At 41.3% G+C, this 16,740-nt stretch overlaps 1 protein-coding gene across 1 annotated transcript in view; it reads left to right on the plus strand.

The window, feature by feature from the left end:
• Nucleotides 1-15,440, plus strand: part of LOC140489216 (ankyrin repeat and fibronectin type-III domain-containing protein 1-like) — a 164,433-nt gene extending 148,993 nt beyond the window's left edge. The window contains exons 14-20 of the mRNA XM_072588518.1: nucleotides 414-629; nucleotides 2,269-2,435; nucleotides 4,532-4,682; nucleotides 7,779-7,938; nucleotides 10,095-10,261; nucleotides 10,733-10,940; nucleotides 13,125-15,440. Coding sequence (XP_072444619.1) covers nucleotides 414-629; nucleotides 2,269-2,435; nucleotides 4,532-4,682; nucleotides 7,779-7,938; nucleotides 10,095-10,261; nucleotides 10,733-10,940; nucleotides 13,125-13,558 — 1,503 coding nt within the window. The 3' untranslated portion in view covers nucleotides 13,559-15,440. The remainder of the gene's footprint in view (nucleotides 1-413; nucleotides 630-2,268; nucleotides 2,436-4,531; nucleotides 4,683-7,778; nucleotides 7,939-10,094; nucleotides 10,262-10,732; nucleotides 10,941-13,124) is intronic.
• The last annotated feature ends 1,300 nt before the right edge of the window (nucleotides 15,441-16,740 follow it).

The following is a 16,740-nucleotide window of genomic DNA, read 5'->3' on the forward strand; positions in this document are numbered from 1 at the left end:
GACAGGCTAGGCTTTTATCCACTAGAGTTTAGGAAAGTAAGAGGTGTTTGAACCTGAAGGTGGATATGAAAAGGATGTGACCACTTGTAGGAGAATCTAGAACAAGGGTTCACAGTTTCAATATAAGAGATCACCCATTTAAGACAGGGAAGAGGAATGTATTTACTCACAGAAGGTCATACATTCTCAAAAGGTAATGGTGGTAGAGTCTTGAAATATTTTAAGGCTTAGGCCAGTAGATCCTTGAGAAACAAAGAGATGAAAAGTTAATAGGAATAGATAGGATTGTGGAGTAATCAAATTAACCATGATTTTATTGTATGGCTGAGCAGGTTTGAGAGGCTGAATGGTCTACTTCTAATTCCTGTGTTCATGTTGGAGGGGAGTTTAAGTTGTACAATCCTGTTCTCCAGAGTGCATTGGGAACACAGGACCTGGGCCAAGTGCATTTTGAACCAATCAAGGACAAACTTGGGAATGTTTTGATCCTAACCATCAAGGAGCTGCGGCCATCTCAGGTGCTGGAGAATGTCCGGTGGACTGCACTTTCAAAGCTTCATAACTATCGGAAATCTGTCTCTGCTTTTGAGAGCTTCACTGCCCTGGACATGCTCTTCATGACTTTGAAGGTAATATTATCTTTTAAAAGGGTGTTAGGATGAGTAAATGTTGTGCACAGTTTTGTTCTATTCTTCATTGCTTTTGCTTTATAATCCGTATTATCTTTTCACTTAACCCCTCATTTCCCAGACCTGTTTCAGCATGGACTTGAATTGTAAAAATGTACAAACGTTCAACTTTGCTCTGACTCTGAACAACATTGATTAATTTCTGTAGGCTAAAGCTAGTGGAGCAACAAGTGGTTATATAACTGTTTTATGTGCGCTAGTCACTCTGCCCCCCCAGCAGACATTAACCCCTTTTCAGGAATGTTTGTTCTATATTAAAGGATTTGCAGTTTTATTGTACAGATCTCAGAGGAAATCGTCTCTCCCTCCCATCTCCTCTAATCCTGAATCAATAACTAATAATTCAACCAATCTGCTGCCATTGATCTGATATAATTCACTCCATTGCAGACTCGATCTCACCCCAGGACAGCTGACATGAAACTGCTTTTATTGGCCATTCCCAGTAAACCTATCTTAATTTATAAATGTGAGCCCCTCACAGACTTCTTCACTATGAAAATTGAGTTCCTTATTTTCCCGTGAGATGTGGGTCCCACTGACAAGGCCACATCTGTTGCCCATCCCTAAGTGCCCTTGAACTGAGTGCCTTGCTAGTCCATTTCAGAGGGTAGCTAAGAGTCAACCACATTTCTGTTGGTCTGAAGTAAAATGTAGGACAGACCAGATAAGAGTAGTAAATTTCCTTCTCTAAAGGGCTGTAGTGAATCAGATTGGTTTTAGTAACAATCAGTGGTATTTTGTGGTCTCCATCACTGAGACTAGCTTTATGTTCCACATTTTACTAAGTGACTTCAAATTCCTGCAGCTGCTGTGGTGTGATTTGAATCTGTATCCTCAGAGCATTAGCCTGGGTTGCTGGATTACAAATCCAGTGACATGGATTCCAGCCTTGGGCAACTGCCTGTGTGGAGTTTGCACATTCTCACTGTGTCTGCGTGGGTTTCCTCCGAGTGCTCCGGTTTCCTCCCACAGTCCAAAGATGTGCAGGTTATGTGAATTGGCCATGCTAAATTGTCCATAGTGCTAGGTGCATTAGTCAAAGGGAAATGGGTCTGGGTGGGTTACTCTTCGGAGGGTGGGTGTGGACTGGTTGGGCCAAAGGGCCTGTTTCCGCACTGTAGGGGATCTAATCTATTAGATCACCAATACACTAGTGTACACCAGTACACTATTGTCTCTCCTCTCTGTTGTCGCCTAACCTATCCCTGTCTCACTGGATCCTAACCTATCTAAGGCTCCTCTGTGCTAGCCCTGATACTGGGTCTCCTTCTCTGTCTCTCTCTCTCTCTCTCTCATTTCCCTTTAAACATCTTCTGAGCTTGCCCTGGCTGTGAGAAGTACATTCTGCCCCTTTGAGCTCCTTCTCATTAAACTACTGACCATCCAATGTCCTATCCTGGGGCTTATGCTAATCCATTGTCTTGTCTCCCAAAGCTTGCCTCTTACCTTTCAAAACCATCACCGTTGCTCCACCTTTAAATCCAGTTTGTTGGAGTGGATAGGGTGAAAGGATCTCTTATTTGTTAACAAGAAAAGTTGACCCACTTTGACACTTTTATTTTTTGTTCTTCTCCAGGACAAACTGGATTATCACCTGAGAGTCAACCAGGCCTTACCTCCAGGTCTCTATCTCGGTTATCTAAAGCTCTGCAGCTCTGTGGATCAGATTAAAGTCCTCGTTCCATACAGGGTGCCCAACGTACTCTGTCACACCAAGATACGGGACAACAAGAACGTATCCCGGTAATAGAAATAATCAGAATGTTCCTTTTTTTATTCTCAAGCTCTTCAAACTCACTGTCTCTTTTTCTAATTTTGTTCTGCATAAGCTTTTATCCCAAGACATATCAGATCCTCATGCTCCCACCTCAGTTACCTCTCTCATCCAATGGCCCTCACTCCTTTCTTTGCAAGCTTGTGTCTATTGTCCAAATGGTGATTCCTACCCAAGATTCCAGCCTAAGGTTACCAACCGATCTGGAAGCTTCAGGAACTGAAGAGGATCTCCTGGATAGCCCTCCCTGCAACCAGAATCCATTAATCGGCTAATGGAGTGTGATACCTCTTTGGGATTGGTCTGAGGGGCATGGTGTTCTCTGGATGGATAAATAACCAATTTTGGGAGTGCACAGTGACAGTGTGGTTAGCAGACAGGAGGGTCATGTGACATTACCTCCAAGACTACAACCAGCCACAGCAAAATTGCCTCAGTAACTTGGGCACTTTCTGGCTGATGGATTTCTGCTTCTAGATGGGAACAGCTCTTAGTATTCATTCGATGTGAAACTGAAGGTTTTTTGGTCTGTAATGTAAGCACCTGGGAGATTGGGGAACTGTAAGATTACTCTAAGTTAAATTGCAAGAATAAGACAGGAGCCATAGTTTCAACTCAGTAAAAGGAAGGGTTGACATGAGGAAGATCTTCATTCAGAATGACCAACATGTGGAAAAGAGTCATACATATAGTGATGAAAAAAAATTCTTTGGATTAATTTAAGGGACACTTGGGGATATTTGTGTCACTTTAGACAAATGAGCCAAGATGGACCTAGTGACTTCCCCTAGTCTTGTTTGGATTGCGAATAGTATCAATTCATATTGTGAAGAGACAGTGACATCGTGGGAATTACCTAGGTTAATGTCCAGGGGAATACGGGTTCAAATTCTCACTATGAAAGCAGGTACAATTTAAAGTTCAACTAGCAGTTCTGAAATTCAAAGGTGATCTCAGTAATGGTATCCATGACAACTATTACCAATTATTGTACAAGTTCCTCTGGTTCAATAATGTCCTTACCTGGTCTAGCCTATTTGTGACTCCAGACCTAAGTCATTATACTTGGCTCTTAACTACCCTCTGAAATGGATGAACAAGCCACTCAATTTGGGGGTTGATTAGGAATGAGCCATAAATCCTGGCCTTGCTAGCTATGGCCACATCCACATAAAGACTAAAGATCCCAAGTGATCTTTTTGTAAATATCTGTTAACTCACTGGTTGAACTTTCACAGACACTTCTTTTAGCATTGTTTAATGCTGTCATAAAGTAATATATCTGTATCGGTCAGCCCAGCTCACAGTCTGTCATCCCCAGCTAATCTTCGTCCTCCCACTGTTGTAACAAACATGCCATCTCTGTACACTGTACAAGCTGCTGCTAATGGCGAAGATACTGCCACTATCCTCTTCAAAGCAGAAAACTACAGGGCCTGCTCATCCTAATATGTTAGAGGGTAACCACTGCCTAGTCTAGTTGGAAGACTGTTCTGTAGTTAACAATATGTAGTTTATTGCATGTCAGCAGTTAGTTACAGGTTACACTGATATAATGAACACTTGTTACAGAGATCTTGAGGAAAGCCAACTATTAGGTTTTAGCCTGCAAGATCCTAACTTGTGCTGCCCAAAAGTCAATATGATATCATCATAGTGGGTATTGCCTACAGCATTCCTCTTTATTCACCTTTTCTGGCCTATACATAAAAACACAACCAAATTCACTGACATATTGCCTTTTAGGAAACCCTCTGATTTCCCTGCATCTCTTTCCAAAGCATTTCAAATCAGACTGGCAGTCCAGTGTGTGAAGAAGCATCACAAGTATTGTGCCTGGAGAGGCATAAAGTAAACAGGCTCATAAACAGCAATAGGCTGTGGTGTATCAAACATTTACACAACAATTTCAATCAAGTCCAAAAGTGCCATTCAAGAATGCTGCCATGTCCGATTCATTAAGTTACATTCGACATACCAGCCTGTCTTCAGAGTGCCAGACAATGAACAGTCCATCTCAGTCCAGGCTCCAGTGAGAAACCTTATCTCATTTTGTTGGTTGCAGGCAGGAGTGGGAATGGTTACGAAGTGTATCATCCCTGACTGATTCTGTTGCCACAGAGGAAAACACAGGGAGCTCACTGTGTACTTTTCTAGACGGGCTACGTACAGCTGTGAAAAACCTCCTCCAGCATCTGGACATGGCCCTTGGTCAGGTAATCCCCACTGTGTACAATTTTCAGATTGAAGCAATAACCTTTAGCTGTGCAGACAATAGAAGAGCAGTAAGCACTGGGTGGAAAAACTAATTCCAAAATTGTTCTTTTTGATTAGAAATACACAGTAGGTCTGTTCCCATCTCTAAAAGAAGGGGGACAACCTTAATGCTTCCTTAAGATAAAGAAGTGGCACAAAGTTTTGAACTTTACAAAGCAGGTTTTAAAGACTTGTGAGTCTAAGACAGCCGGGATCTAAGTAATTGATCAGAAAAGACTCAAGGGGCAGAATGGCCTCCTCCTCTTCCTTTCAAGTGCTGATGAACCCGTTCTGTGTTTACAGAATATTCTTTTTTCAGGTTCATTTTTTAGATTTCTTTAACGATAGACCTGAGAGATCCTTCTCAGCCAACCTGACAGTTATGGTACACACAGGTACCAGGTTGGACACCTGATCCACTGTGGTGACCAGGTGTGGGCAATGGAGTTGTTACATTGGTACAGGAGGGAGAATCCTTCTCTGAAATTAAGCATTGCTTAAATAGTCATGAATTGAGAATACTTTTAGCAAGTTATTGCCCAACTCCATTTGTCCTAGTGGTATATATGAGGTGTTTTCTTGAACGTCTTCAGTCCATATGGTACACCCACAGTGCTGTTAGGAAGGGAGTTCCATGTGTTTGACTCAGTTGCGGTGAAGGAGCTGTGATATATTTCCTAGTCAGGATGATATGTGCCTTGGAGGGGAAGTGCTACTGGTGGTGTCGCAGTGCAACCGATGCACTTGATGTCCAGATGGTAGAGACTGCGCGTTTGGAAGACACTGTTGAAGAAGTCTTGATAAGTGCTGCAGTGCATATTATAGATGATACACACTGCCACTATTGAGTATCAATGGTGGAGAGAGGGAATGTTTAATGTGTTGGTTGGGTTGTTTTATACTGGATCATGTCAAGCTTCTTCAGTGTTGTTAGAGCTGTACTTATCCCGGCAAGTGTGAAATATTCCACTATACTCCTCACGTATGCCTTGTAAATGGTGATAGCCTTTGGGGAGGATCGAGATAAATTACTCACTGCAGAATTCCCAGCTTTTGGTCTGCTCTTGTAGACAAAATTTTGTGTTGCAAGTCCAGAGGAGCTTCTGGTCAATCCCTATTTGGCAGAGGAGGACAAAGCGATTGAATAAGAAGGGAGAAATATAGTACAAGAGTAAGCTTGCAGGATACATACAAACTGATTTCAAAAGCATCTGCAGGTATGCGAAGAAAAAAAGATTGGTGATGACAGTTATAGGTCCCTTACAGTCAGAAGCAGGGAAATTATATTGAGGAACAAAGAGATGGCAGACCAATTAAATACATATTTGGTTCCGTCTTCACAAAGTGGGACACAGATAATGTCACAAAAATGTTGGAGAACACAGGATGTAGTGAAAGGGAGGAACTGAAAAAAATCAGAATTTGCAGATAAATGGTGTTAGGAAATTGATGAGATTGAAGGTCCATAGTTCCTCAGTGCACAATAATCCACATCTCAGAATTCTTAAGGAAATGGCTGTAGAAATAGTGGATGGATTCGTCGTCATCTTTCCTGAATTAGAGAATGGCTAATATACCTCCACTGTTGAAAAAAGGAGGTAGAGAGAGAAAACAGGGAATCATAGACTGGTTAGCCTTATGTCAGCAGTGGGGAAAATGTTAGAGTCCATTCTAAAAGATTTAATAGCAGAGCACTTGGGAAACGGTAACAGGATTGGACAGAGTCTGCATGGATTTATGAAAGGGAAATCATGCTTGACAAATTTACTGGAATTTTGTGAATGTAACTAGTAGAGTTGATAAGGGGGAGTTGGTGAATATGATCTGCTTGGGTTTTCAGAAGGCTTTATTAAGGGCCTACATAATAGATTGGCATTTAAATTAAAGTGCATGGAACTGGGGGTGATGTACTGACTTGGATAGAGAACTGTTTGGCAGACAGGAAACAGAGTAGGAATAAACAGGCCTTCCAAGTGGCAGGGCAGGGACTAGTGGAGCACCACAACACTCAATGTTTGGACCCAAACTATTCACAACATACATTCATGATTTAGCAAACTAAATACAATATCTCCAAGTTTTCGGACAACACCAAGCTGGGTGGGAAACTGAGTTGTGAGGAGGATTCAGAGATGCTTCAGTATAATTTGGACAAGTTGAGTGAGTGGACATTTTTGCATAGGAGATGAAGTATAAATGGATAAGTGAGAGGTTATCCGCTTTGGTAGTAAAATCTGGAAGGCAGCTTATTATCTGAATGGTGATAGATCACAATAAGTGGAGGTGCAACAAGACCTGGATATCCTTGAACTTTTTCATGTACTAGAATTTATGAATGTAGGTGCAGCAGGTAAATGATATGTTAGCCTTCATCATGAGAGGATTTGAGTACAGGTGCAAGGATATTTTGCTGCAGTTGTACAAGGCCTTGGTGAGATCACACCTGGAGTATTGTGTTCAGTTTTAGTCGTCACATCTGAGGAAGGATGTTCTGCCTCTGGAGTGAGTGCAGCAAAGGTTGATTCCTAGGATGACAGACCGACACATGAGGAGAAGTTGAATTGGTTAGGATTCTACTCACTGGAGGTTAAAAGAATAAAGAGGGGACCTCATGGGTACCTATCAAATTCCAAAAGGGTAATTGAAGAAAGGATGTTCCTGATGACCAGAGAGTCCAGAACCACAGGTCATAACTTGAGGATATAGGGTAGGCCAGTTAGGACTGATATGAGGAGAGTTTTTTTCACCCAGACAGTGGTGAGGCTATGAAATTCCCTACCACAGAAAGTGGTCGAGGCCAAAACATTGAATGTTTCCAAGAAGGAGTTAGATATAGTTCTTAGGGCTAAAGAGGTCAAAGAATAATGGGAGAAAGCAGGAACAGGTTTGGATGGTCAGCCATGATCATTTTGAATGGCAGAGAAGGCTTAAAGGGCCAAATGTCTCCTCCTCCTGTTTTCTGTTTGGGTTACTGAGTCACTCTCATTCAACTCATTTTATTTGGGTATGAAGATTTCAGAGCCGAATTGTAGCCTGAAAGTTTTCTCTGTTTTTAGGCTGCAGATTTTCGTCTGTACACTCAGGAAGTGTTGGAGTTTGGACATGAAGTCTCCTTCCTCCTGTTGCTGCCTCCCTCAGATGATGTGTGCTCAGCCCCAGGACAGGATGGACATCCCTCAGGGTTTCTGACCCTGCCACTTCAAATCTTCGAGCTTGGTGGGTAAGGCCATTGTGAACTGATTTACGTCTATGTGAAGTATAGGAACAGGAGCAGATCATTCAGCCTTTTAAGCCAGTTCCACATTCTGTTAGAACATGCTTATCCTCAATGTATGTACCTTAGTTCCATAACTTTGTTACCCCCTTTTCTAACATAAAGCTGAAATCAATTAATATTGGGGTCGAGAGTGTGGTGCTGGAAAAGCACAACAGGTCAGACAACATAGAAGGAGCAGGAGAATGGAAGTTTCAGGAATGAAGGGCTTATTCCCCAAATGTTGATTCTGCTGCTCCTTGAATGCTGCCTGATCAGCTGTGCTTTTCCAGCACCACACTCGTGACTGATCTCCAGCACCTGCAGTACTCACTTTCTCCTCATCAATTATTATTGCACTGGGATCAACACAAGGTCTTCCTCACCTGTAAGTTCCACTTCTCACTTTTTCTCAGAACTAGGAAGACTTTAGATGAGGTGATTTTTGACAATTTCATGGTGCATATGGGTCTTACGCAAAAAAAACCACTAAGTTGGACATTCCGTCCAAGAATTCTGCCTATGTCTTGTTATGGACCAGACAAAACCCCTTAAAATGTATTAAGAAGATAGCCTAGATCCTAATTTGTTCTCATTTTAAAGGTAAGTGTAAGACGTTGCGTTCCTGATGCAATCCAATTGGTCAAACTCTTCTATTTTTAATCAAAACATAGTTTATTTTTACACTACAGTTAAAATACAAATGAAATAAAGAAAAGAATTGGCTTAACTGTAAATCGATCAAAATACTAATATATAAACTGCTACTAATTAACTGTTCCAATATGGTAACATCCCATAAACACACCCTTGGCAAAGGCAAATAGATTGTCTCACATGTAATTCAAGCAACAGGAAAAGGACCCTGGCTTTTAGCTGTAGCAGAGAGTGGAATAAGAACCTCCACATCCAGCTTCAAGACCCCAGTAGCTGCTACTGAAAGCTAAAACTAGAAATCCTGGTTCTGTGGGAACTTGGCCCCACCAAATCAGGGTGTTTTTATTGTTCCAATTTTTTTTAAAAACCCAAGACTTCACAATTTGTTTATTTTATTGGCTTTGATCTGTCACCTCTGTCTCAGCCTTTCTTCATAAAGAAAACTAGGACAAAATACACCTCTTCAAGCCATAGTATCTTTGTAGCCTGAAAATAGTAAAATTCCCTGACCCAGTAGGGAATGTTGTCCCAAACTGGGGAGTGAGATACATTTGTTAATGTGGAGATGAGGGGTTTTATCCTGCAAATAAGCAGGGTAAATCATAAAGGTCACTTCTGTACAAAATTAAAAATTAACTGTGAAGCGCTTTGGGAACATCCTACGGTCTTGAAAGGTCCTATATTTATATAAGTCTTTCTAATCTCTGATCGGGGGTGCTTGAAATTGGGAGGGAAATGTATCAAATTAGTACCACTGACCGCATTTTCTAAAGAAAAATTGAAGAAAGACTCCAAACATAGTAATAGATTTGTTACTCTCCTTATTTAGTTCCTGGCGAATATAGAGCTAGAGCCACAATCACAGGATAAGGGGTCAACCATTTTGGGATGAAGAGAAACTTCTTCACTCAAGGTTGTAAAATTTGGAATTCTGCATTTCAGATTGCTGTGGATGTTCAGGCAATAAGAATATTCAAGAGAACAATTGACATTTGGGAACTGAGGAAAACAAGGGATGGATTGGGAAAGTGGTGTCACTTTAGAGGATCAGCCATGATTCACCAGGGAGATACCCAGCCACAAGGGTTAAATTATGAGCAAAGGTTGCATTGATTAGTTTGTATTCCTTTACATATAGAAGGTTAAGAAAGGTGATCTAACTGAAATGCTTAAGACAATCAGAGTTGTAAAATAGCAACTTTCAGGATTCAGTATTTTGGCCACTTGAGTCTGTTCTAATACTTAATTAAATCATGGCTAATCTGTCAAATCCATGTACTCAGCTTTGCACATATCTGCCTGAATACTGTCCTATGCTGTATCATTTTATGATGATACACAATAAAACCAAGAGCTCTGGTGAATTCATCCAAAACAAGAGGGCACAGATATTTTTAATCAACCATTTGTTCACTCCTTGTTCATTTATAGAAATCTAACCTCTAACAACTGGTTATTACAGTGCATTTCTCGACCTACGAGCAGGAGCTCTTCACAAAGTACTGCCAGGCTTCAATTTTATTGGAACTTGACTCGCTGCTGTCACAACAAGCTTTGAGAGAAGCTATAGATAACACTGAATTAATTGAAGCAAAGGAGAAACACAGACAAGTTATAGACCTTATTCAGGTAAATGGTACCTTTAACAGCATGTACCATCGCTTGAAACAGTCATGGCATTATACAATGATGAGACCTGCTTTCCTTATCATTCCTTCCTCATTCACTCAATCTTCCCTTTATCCCTCCCTCCCTTCCTCCCTCTTTCTCCTTTCCTCTTACTCCCTTCTGCCATCTCTCCACCTTTCCTTCTCTCTCTCCCCTCATTCCATCTGTCTGTCTCTTATGACCTCTCCATGTCATCCCTTCTCAGCCCCTCTCTCATTCCTTCTTCTTCCTCCCCTTGCTCCCAGCCTCTCCTATGCCTTCCTCCCTCCTCCTCTCCCTCAATTTTTCTCTTTATTCATCCCTTCCTTCCTCTTCGTCACTCTCTCTCTCTCTTTCCATCCCTTCCTTCTCTATCCCTTCTCTCCCTTTTTCATCATTCCATCCCTATTTCATACAATATTTACAAACAAATTAAATCTGTTTCAATTTTAGCAATTGGATGACATTTGGAGAGAGGTCCGTTGGATTACAGATGTACTACAGTACGCTCGGTACAGACAACCTCCCACTGGCACACCTCTGTGCTGGATCCTGGAGATTTCAAGTATTGTGGGGGTAGATGAGAAATCAGAATCGGTTGCAGAGCATGTGAATTCCACTGCCTGTTCTCCAGTTGATGACAGGAAGAGGGAACATCCAGGTGAGCTTCCATTGAATAAAGCAGATGAAAACTGGTGGGACTCAGGCCTGTTTTTATTTGTGGGATATGAGCATTGCTGACAAGACTGGCCCACCCTTTGTTTATGGAGAAACCTGTTAGTTGGGTCCTTTCAGATGATCAACCACATTGCTACAGGTCTGGAGTCATTTGTAGGCCAGTGTTGCTAAAAGTTAAATATTGATCAGTCAACTTGTTTCAGAGATGAAACTTGATTGGGATTTTTCTCCCCCAGTTATCTTCAAGTAACCAACAACACAGTGTTTTGATGGATAGAACTGTCCCATTTGGACGAGCAATAACTGTCTTGGGAAATGGTGTCAGCTTTGCCTGCTCTTCTCAGTCATAAGGTGTAATTTCAAGTTCCGTTCCTGAAACTGAAGCCATCGATGCAGGATTAATTTGACTCTAATGAAGTTTCTGTCATTCTGTTAATTGGAAACCCAAGGTTTCTTATTGTCTGTCCTCTCAGGTGATCTAAACCATCCCCTTGCTCCTTGTGAAGAACCAGGGATTTCTTCTGGCTCTCTGAGTAACATTTATTGAAGATTAGAATGTGAAACTCAATTCTACAAGCCATGAGATGGAGGCTCAAAAGGAAACTAGATAATTAAATAAGAGAAAATATATGTTAAAAGGCTGAAATATGTGGCTGGAATCAGGCAAGACTTGTGAAGAGTATAATGGCTGGCACAGACTAATTAGGCCAAATTGTTTTTCTCTTCGCTATTGATTATACATAATATATAGCAACAAAAGAACAGCAGGTCATCAAATTCTCCACCAAATTAAAATGTCTTCTATATATCTATCCTGTCAACCCTTGCTTAATACCCTGGTCATGTGTCCCACTTCTGGGAATTCCATGTGTGTAAATTGTGACTTAACTTTGCTACATTATACAGTGCTAAGTCCCCAAATTGTACTTCATTGGTGGTGGTACTTTGGACCATCCTGAGATTGTAAAAATGCTATATAAATGCAAATTCAGTTGTTTCTCCCTCTACATACTTAAACTCTAGCTGAATCATTGTGTGCACTTTGGGATTCAAAGTCATAGAGGTGCATTCTTCTGACAGGACACTCTTAAGCTTAGCAGTCATAAATTGATACAGCACAGAATGAGCCCATTTGGCCTATTGTACCTGTTCTGCTTCTTCAAAGGAGCTCCCCAATTAGTTACATGCCCCTGCATTTGCCCGACAGTTTGGCATATTTTTGTTCTTTTATGTATTCCAATTCCTTATTGAAAGTTCTTGTTGAATGTGCCTCCATTCAGAAAGAACATTCCAATCAGAATAAGGTTCTGTCTAAAACTCTCTTCATCTTCAATCATAGGATCTTTTACCCTTTACTTTAAATCTGTGTTCATGTGTGAGCAGAAACAATTAGTCCTTTATTAAAATTCATCAATATTTTGAACATCTGCATTAAATCTCTCCTACACCTTCTCTGCTCTAAGGAGATCAATCCCACCTTCTTCAGTTTCTCCACAGAACACAAGTCCCTCATTGCTGGTACCATTCTAGTAAAATATTCCCTGTATCCTCTCCTTGGCTTTGACAAGCTTCCAAGGTCAGGTGCCTAAAATTGGACACAATGCTCCAATATAGATCTAACTAATATTTTATGAAAGTTTAGCATAATTTGCTCATTTGCATCATGTGGGCACATTTCAAACTTCCAAAAGGAGGATGTTGTTAAATACAAGAGGTTAAAATGTTGGTTGGACAGATTTCAGGTATATGCGTTTCTGGTCACACCAGGAAAGTCCAGCTCCACTGATTATTTGCCTCCACATCCACCCAGTGAAGTACTTAATCAGTTACCCCTTCATTAACATAGAATTGATAGAAACCTTTAAAATTATGAAAGGGTTGATAGAATAGATATAAAGAAGACATTTTAATTTTGTGGGGAATTTGATGACCTACTGTTCTTTTCCAGCACCACACTCTGGACTCTGATCTCCAGCATCTGCAATCTTTACTTGCTTCTCCTTACCCTGAGGCTGTGCCCACCTGTTCTAGATTCGCAGTAGAAGCAGCTTCTCAGTGTCTGCCCAATCAAGCCCCTTCAGAAGCACAGTGACATCACTTCTCATTCTTCTTAATTTCAGAAGATATAGGATGATTTAATTAGATTTGTGTCTGCAATTTTTTTCAGAGTGTAAAGAAATTACAGATGAAGATGATGTTTTCTGGCCAATGGAGAGAGACTGTGATTCAAAACTCTCCCTGAGCTCTGATCAACTGGACTGGGTGGACCCCCAGGACAGTGAGCACCATCACTCCAGGACAAGCATTGCGATGGACACAGACAGTAAAAAACCATTGCAGCATGTAGATCTCCACAGAGGACAGCACAGACACAAGGGAGCTGACAGAGAGTTCCATCGGACTGGGAGTCTGGAATTTACCGAGCGGACACTGAAGGAAGCCAGCGCCTACAAATTCTGGTCACAGCCAGGATCAATGGATGAAGGCACTGAGGATTTTGATCGTGAAGGACCATACAGTTTCAGCAGTGAGATTGTCCGACACATCAGTCTACCTGGATGCAGTCTGGTTGAGTGGATCAAGACATCGCAGGAGACTTAAGAATCCTGTTACCTTAAAGTTGGACTCATCGTTCCAATGTAAATTATTTCTTGCTCTGAGTAAAGAGTCTCAAGTACCTTTAAGGTGTTTTTTGGAAAGAGTGGAGGGGTCACTTGGACATTGCAATGAGTTAGATACTAGCCTGTGTTCCCTGAGACTTGCAGTTCAGTTCAGATAGAAGGGGTCAGGCTCTTCTGTCTGTTGGTTAGGTGAGTGTGGGAGGTCTCCTCAGGACACCTCAGTCAGAATTGTAAAAGGCAGAGCATGGTAGTTGTGGCAAGTGGAGATAATCACACCCATCTTCTTCTCAAGTTGGGAATTGAAGCATATTTGTGGGATGATCTTGAATGAGGTTAGCTCCCCCTCTAGCCAAGTTTACAAAGAGAAACGGACATGGTTTCAGGAGCAATAGATCCTACAAGAATCAAGATGCTCAGAATTTGAAGAGCAAATTTCTGTCAACAGTTTGATGTATCAATTATTTACTAATTCCCAGCATTTGTGGTATGTTTATCCTTTAATATCATCAAATTGTAGAATAATTAGCAATGAAGTAGGCAGTTCAGCCCATTGTGTTTATATTATCTCTTGAAAAAAATCTCTACTGTTAGTCCCACACTGACCATGTATTCCCCATTGTCCTGCAAACTTACCCATATTTATCCAGTTCTCTTTTGAAAATTCTATTGAAATTGCATCCATTATTTGATTTGATTTATTGTTATCAGATATACCTTGGTACAGTAAAAAATTTTGTTTTGCGTGTAGTACAGGCAGATTATACCATACAAGGACATATAGATCATAGGGTGATCAACAACTTGTGCAGATGTATCAGATTGCGTAAGCTGAATCAAGATATATCAGTCTATAACAGGTATATCAGGCCATCGATAGATTTATGATAGATTGTGTACAGTTTATCACATGTGCCATGTATCCATCACCCTTTCAGGCACTGTGATTCAGATCCACAACTCAGTTAGCCCTCCTGTTGACCCTGACTCATTTACCAGTTACTTAATATTGGCTGAGAGATTTGGAGCCTGCAAACCCCAAGCCCTGCAAAATACCTTCACTGCCCAGGCTCCTCCATGGTGTTTGTACTTGTTCCTTATTTGCTGGTGTGTATGTTGTGGGCTTGGAAGTCTGGAAGAGCTAAGCTCTGTTCTCATTGGTGGATAATTCAGAATGTTCATTAGCATCAACAAGAAGCTACATTTATTTAGTGCCCTTAATATCGCAGAATCATTGAACAGACAAAGTTTGACAATAAACCATTGAAGGAAATATTAGGACAGTTGACCAAAAACTGAGACATGCAAGATAATGACGCTGCAATTATAAACTTCATAAGAGGTCCCTGGTTGCATCATTCAGCTCTTCAGGAATGTATTATCACTTTGTGATGGATTTTAATTTTTCTGCACAGCATGTACTGATGCCCATTCTAGTGGCACATATCCAGTTGCAGGGCTCAGAGAATGCTATTGTAAAATGAGCAAAAAGTAGACCAAGGAAACTCAATTCCTGTTTTATTTAAACCTTGAATTTCCTTGCTTAAAATTCATTCAGAACTGCAGTAGCACTATATTCACTTATGTCAGGCTTTGTTCAGGTAAATCAAGGTCAGTCGATCTATGTACAGATGCATTGAGTTATGTACAAGTGTGTTGAGCTATGTACAGGTTGATGCAAGTTAATCCAGGCTGCATACAGGTATGCCAAATTGTAATGGTATGTCAGACTGTGTGCAGTATATTAAGGTATGTTGTGTTGTATACAGGTTTAAAGTATGTCAGACTGTACAGGCTTGTAAAATCATGGAGAGACTTGTTGAACTTGTGTAGATATTTCAGATTGCATAAATTGAATCAAGATATGTCAGTCTGTAACAAGTATATCAGACCATCTGTAGGTGTTTGACAGATTGTGTACAGTTTATCACAATATATGCACAGATCTCGATCTCTGCGTGTGCGCGTGCGCATGCATGTGTGGGAATCTCGGGGCCATGTGCACGGGCATCCCAGGACCCATGCGCGGGTTCTTGGGGCTGCATTCACAGGGATACTGGGGCCGTGTGCGTGGGGATCTCAGGGCTGTGTGTGCAGCTTCTGAATGGGGCTTGACCCACAATCTTGGAGGCAAGCTGCTTTTCACTGAGGCCACCTTGTCACATTACTTGGTTAGAATTAGCTTAGTTTGTAAATACCCATCAGATAGTGTGTTGCAGAACCACTCAGAGTCCTGCATAGCTCTGTTCATATGCGCCTGTTACATGCACCTTGTGATCTTGAACCATGGACAGTGGTGGTCAATGGTCTATCATTGTTTCCACCACATAGCTGACCAGGAATCTGTCCCATTCTTACTGCTTGCCATTGACATGTGCTTGAAGGACTGAAGGTTGCTCCTGAATGTATTTTGCCATGTTACAAATGTACTTCCTGCAGTCACATCCTGGCATGGGGCTTGAACTTCGAGCTTCTGTCTCTACCCACTATGCCACAAGATCGCCATCAGCAGATTTAACAAGTAAATAGATAAACAAGGAGGAGCAATTGCATAGTATTGATAATTGCCTTCAGTGTTATCATAGTCTGTCAAAAAAGAACAGAAAACTGATTAGAGAGCACTGCCAAAGAGCCAGCACAGGCACATTGGGCCAAATGGCCTCCTTCTCTGCTCACTCATTCTGTGATCTTTGGAAGAGAAGTTGCATTGCAAATGGAACCAGATATAATGTAATGTAATAATTAAGGACAGTAACTATCGTTACCCACGCTTTCCATTGGCACACCTGTATGCAATGGCGAATTGTGTTTCACTCACCACATTAGGAAGGAGTTCATTTTGCAAACAGGAATCAAAAGTAGCTGGAAGGGCAGAGAGGGAGCCCCAAAACCTTGGACTCTTCCCAATCCGAAAGCATGAAAATCGAAGGAAATATTTTCATTGCCTATGAGAAATGGTTGCAGAGGAAGACTTTCTTAATCTAGCTGTCTTAATCTCTGCTCACATAATCACCTACATTTGAGTCGATTCCACCCCCAGGCAACTGTCTGTGTGGAGTTTGCACATTCACACCATATCTGCATGGGTTTCTTCCGGATGCTCTGGTTTCCTCCAAAGCTGTGCAGTTTAGGTGGATTGGCAATACCAAATTGCTGATAGTGTCC

This window comes from Chiloscyllium punctatum, chromosome 18 (genome assembly GCF_047496795.1).
Source record: "Chiloscyllium punctatum isolate Juve2018m chromosome 18, sChiPun1.3, whole genome shotgun sequence".
Taxonomy (NCBI): domain Eukaryota; kingdom Metazoa; phylum Chordata; class Chondrichthyes; order Orectolobiformes; family Hemiscylliidae; genus Chiloscyllium; species Chiloscyllium punctatum.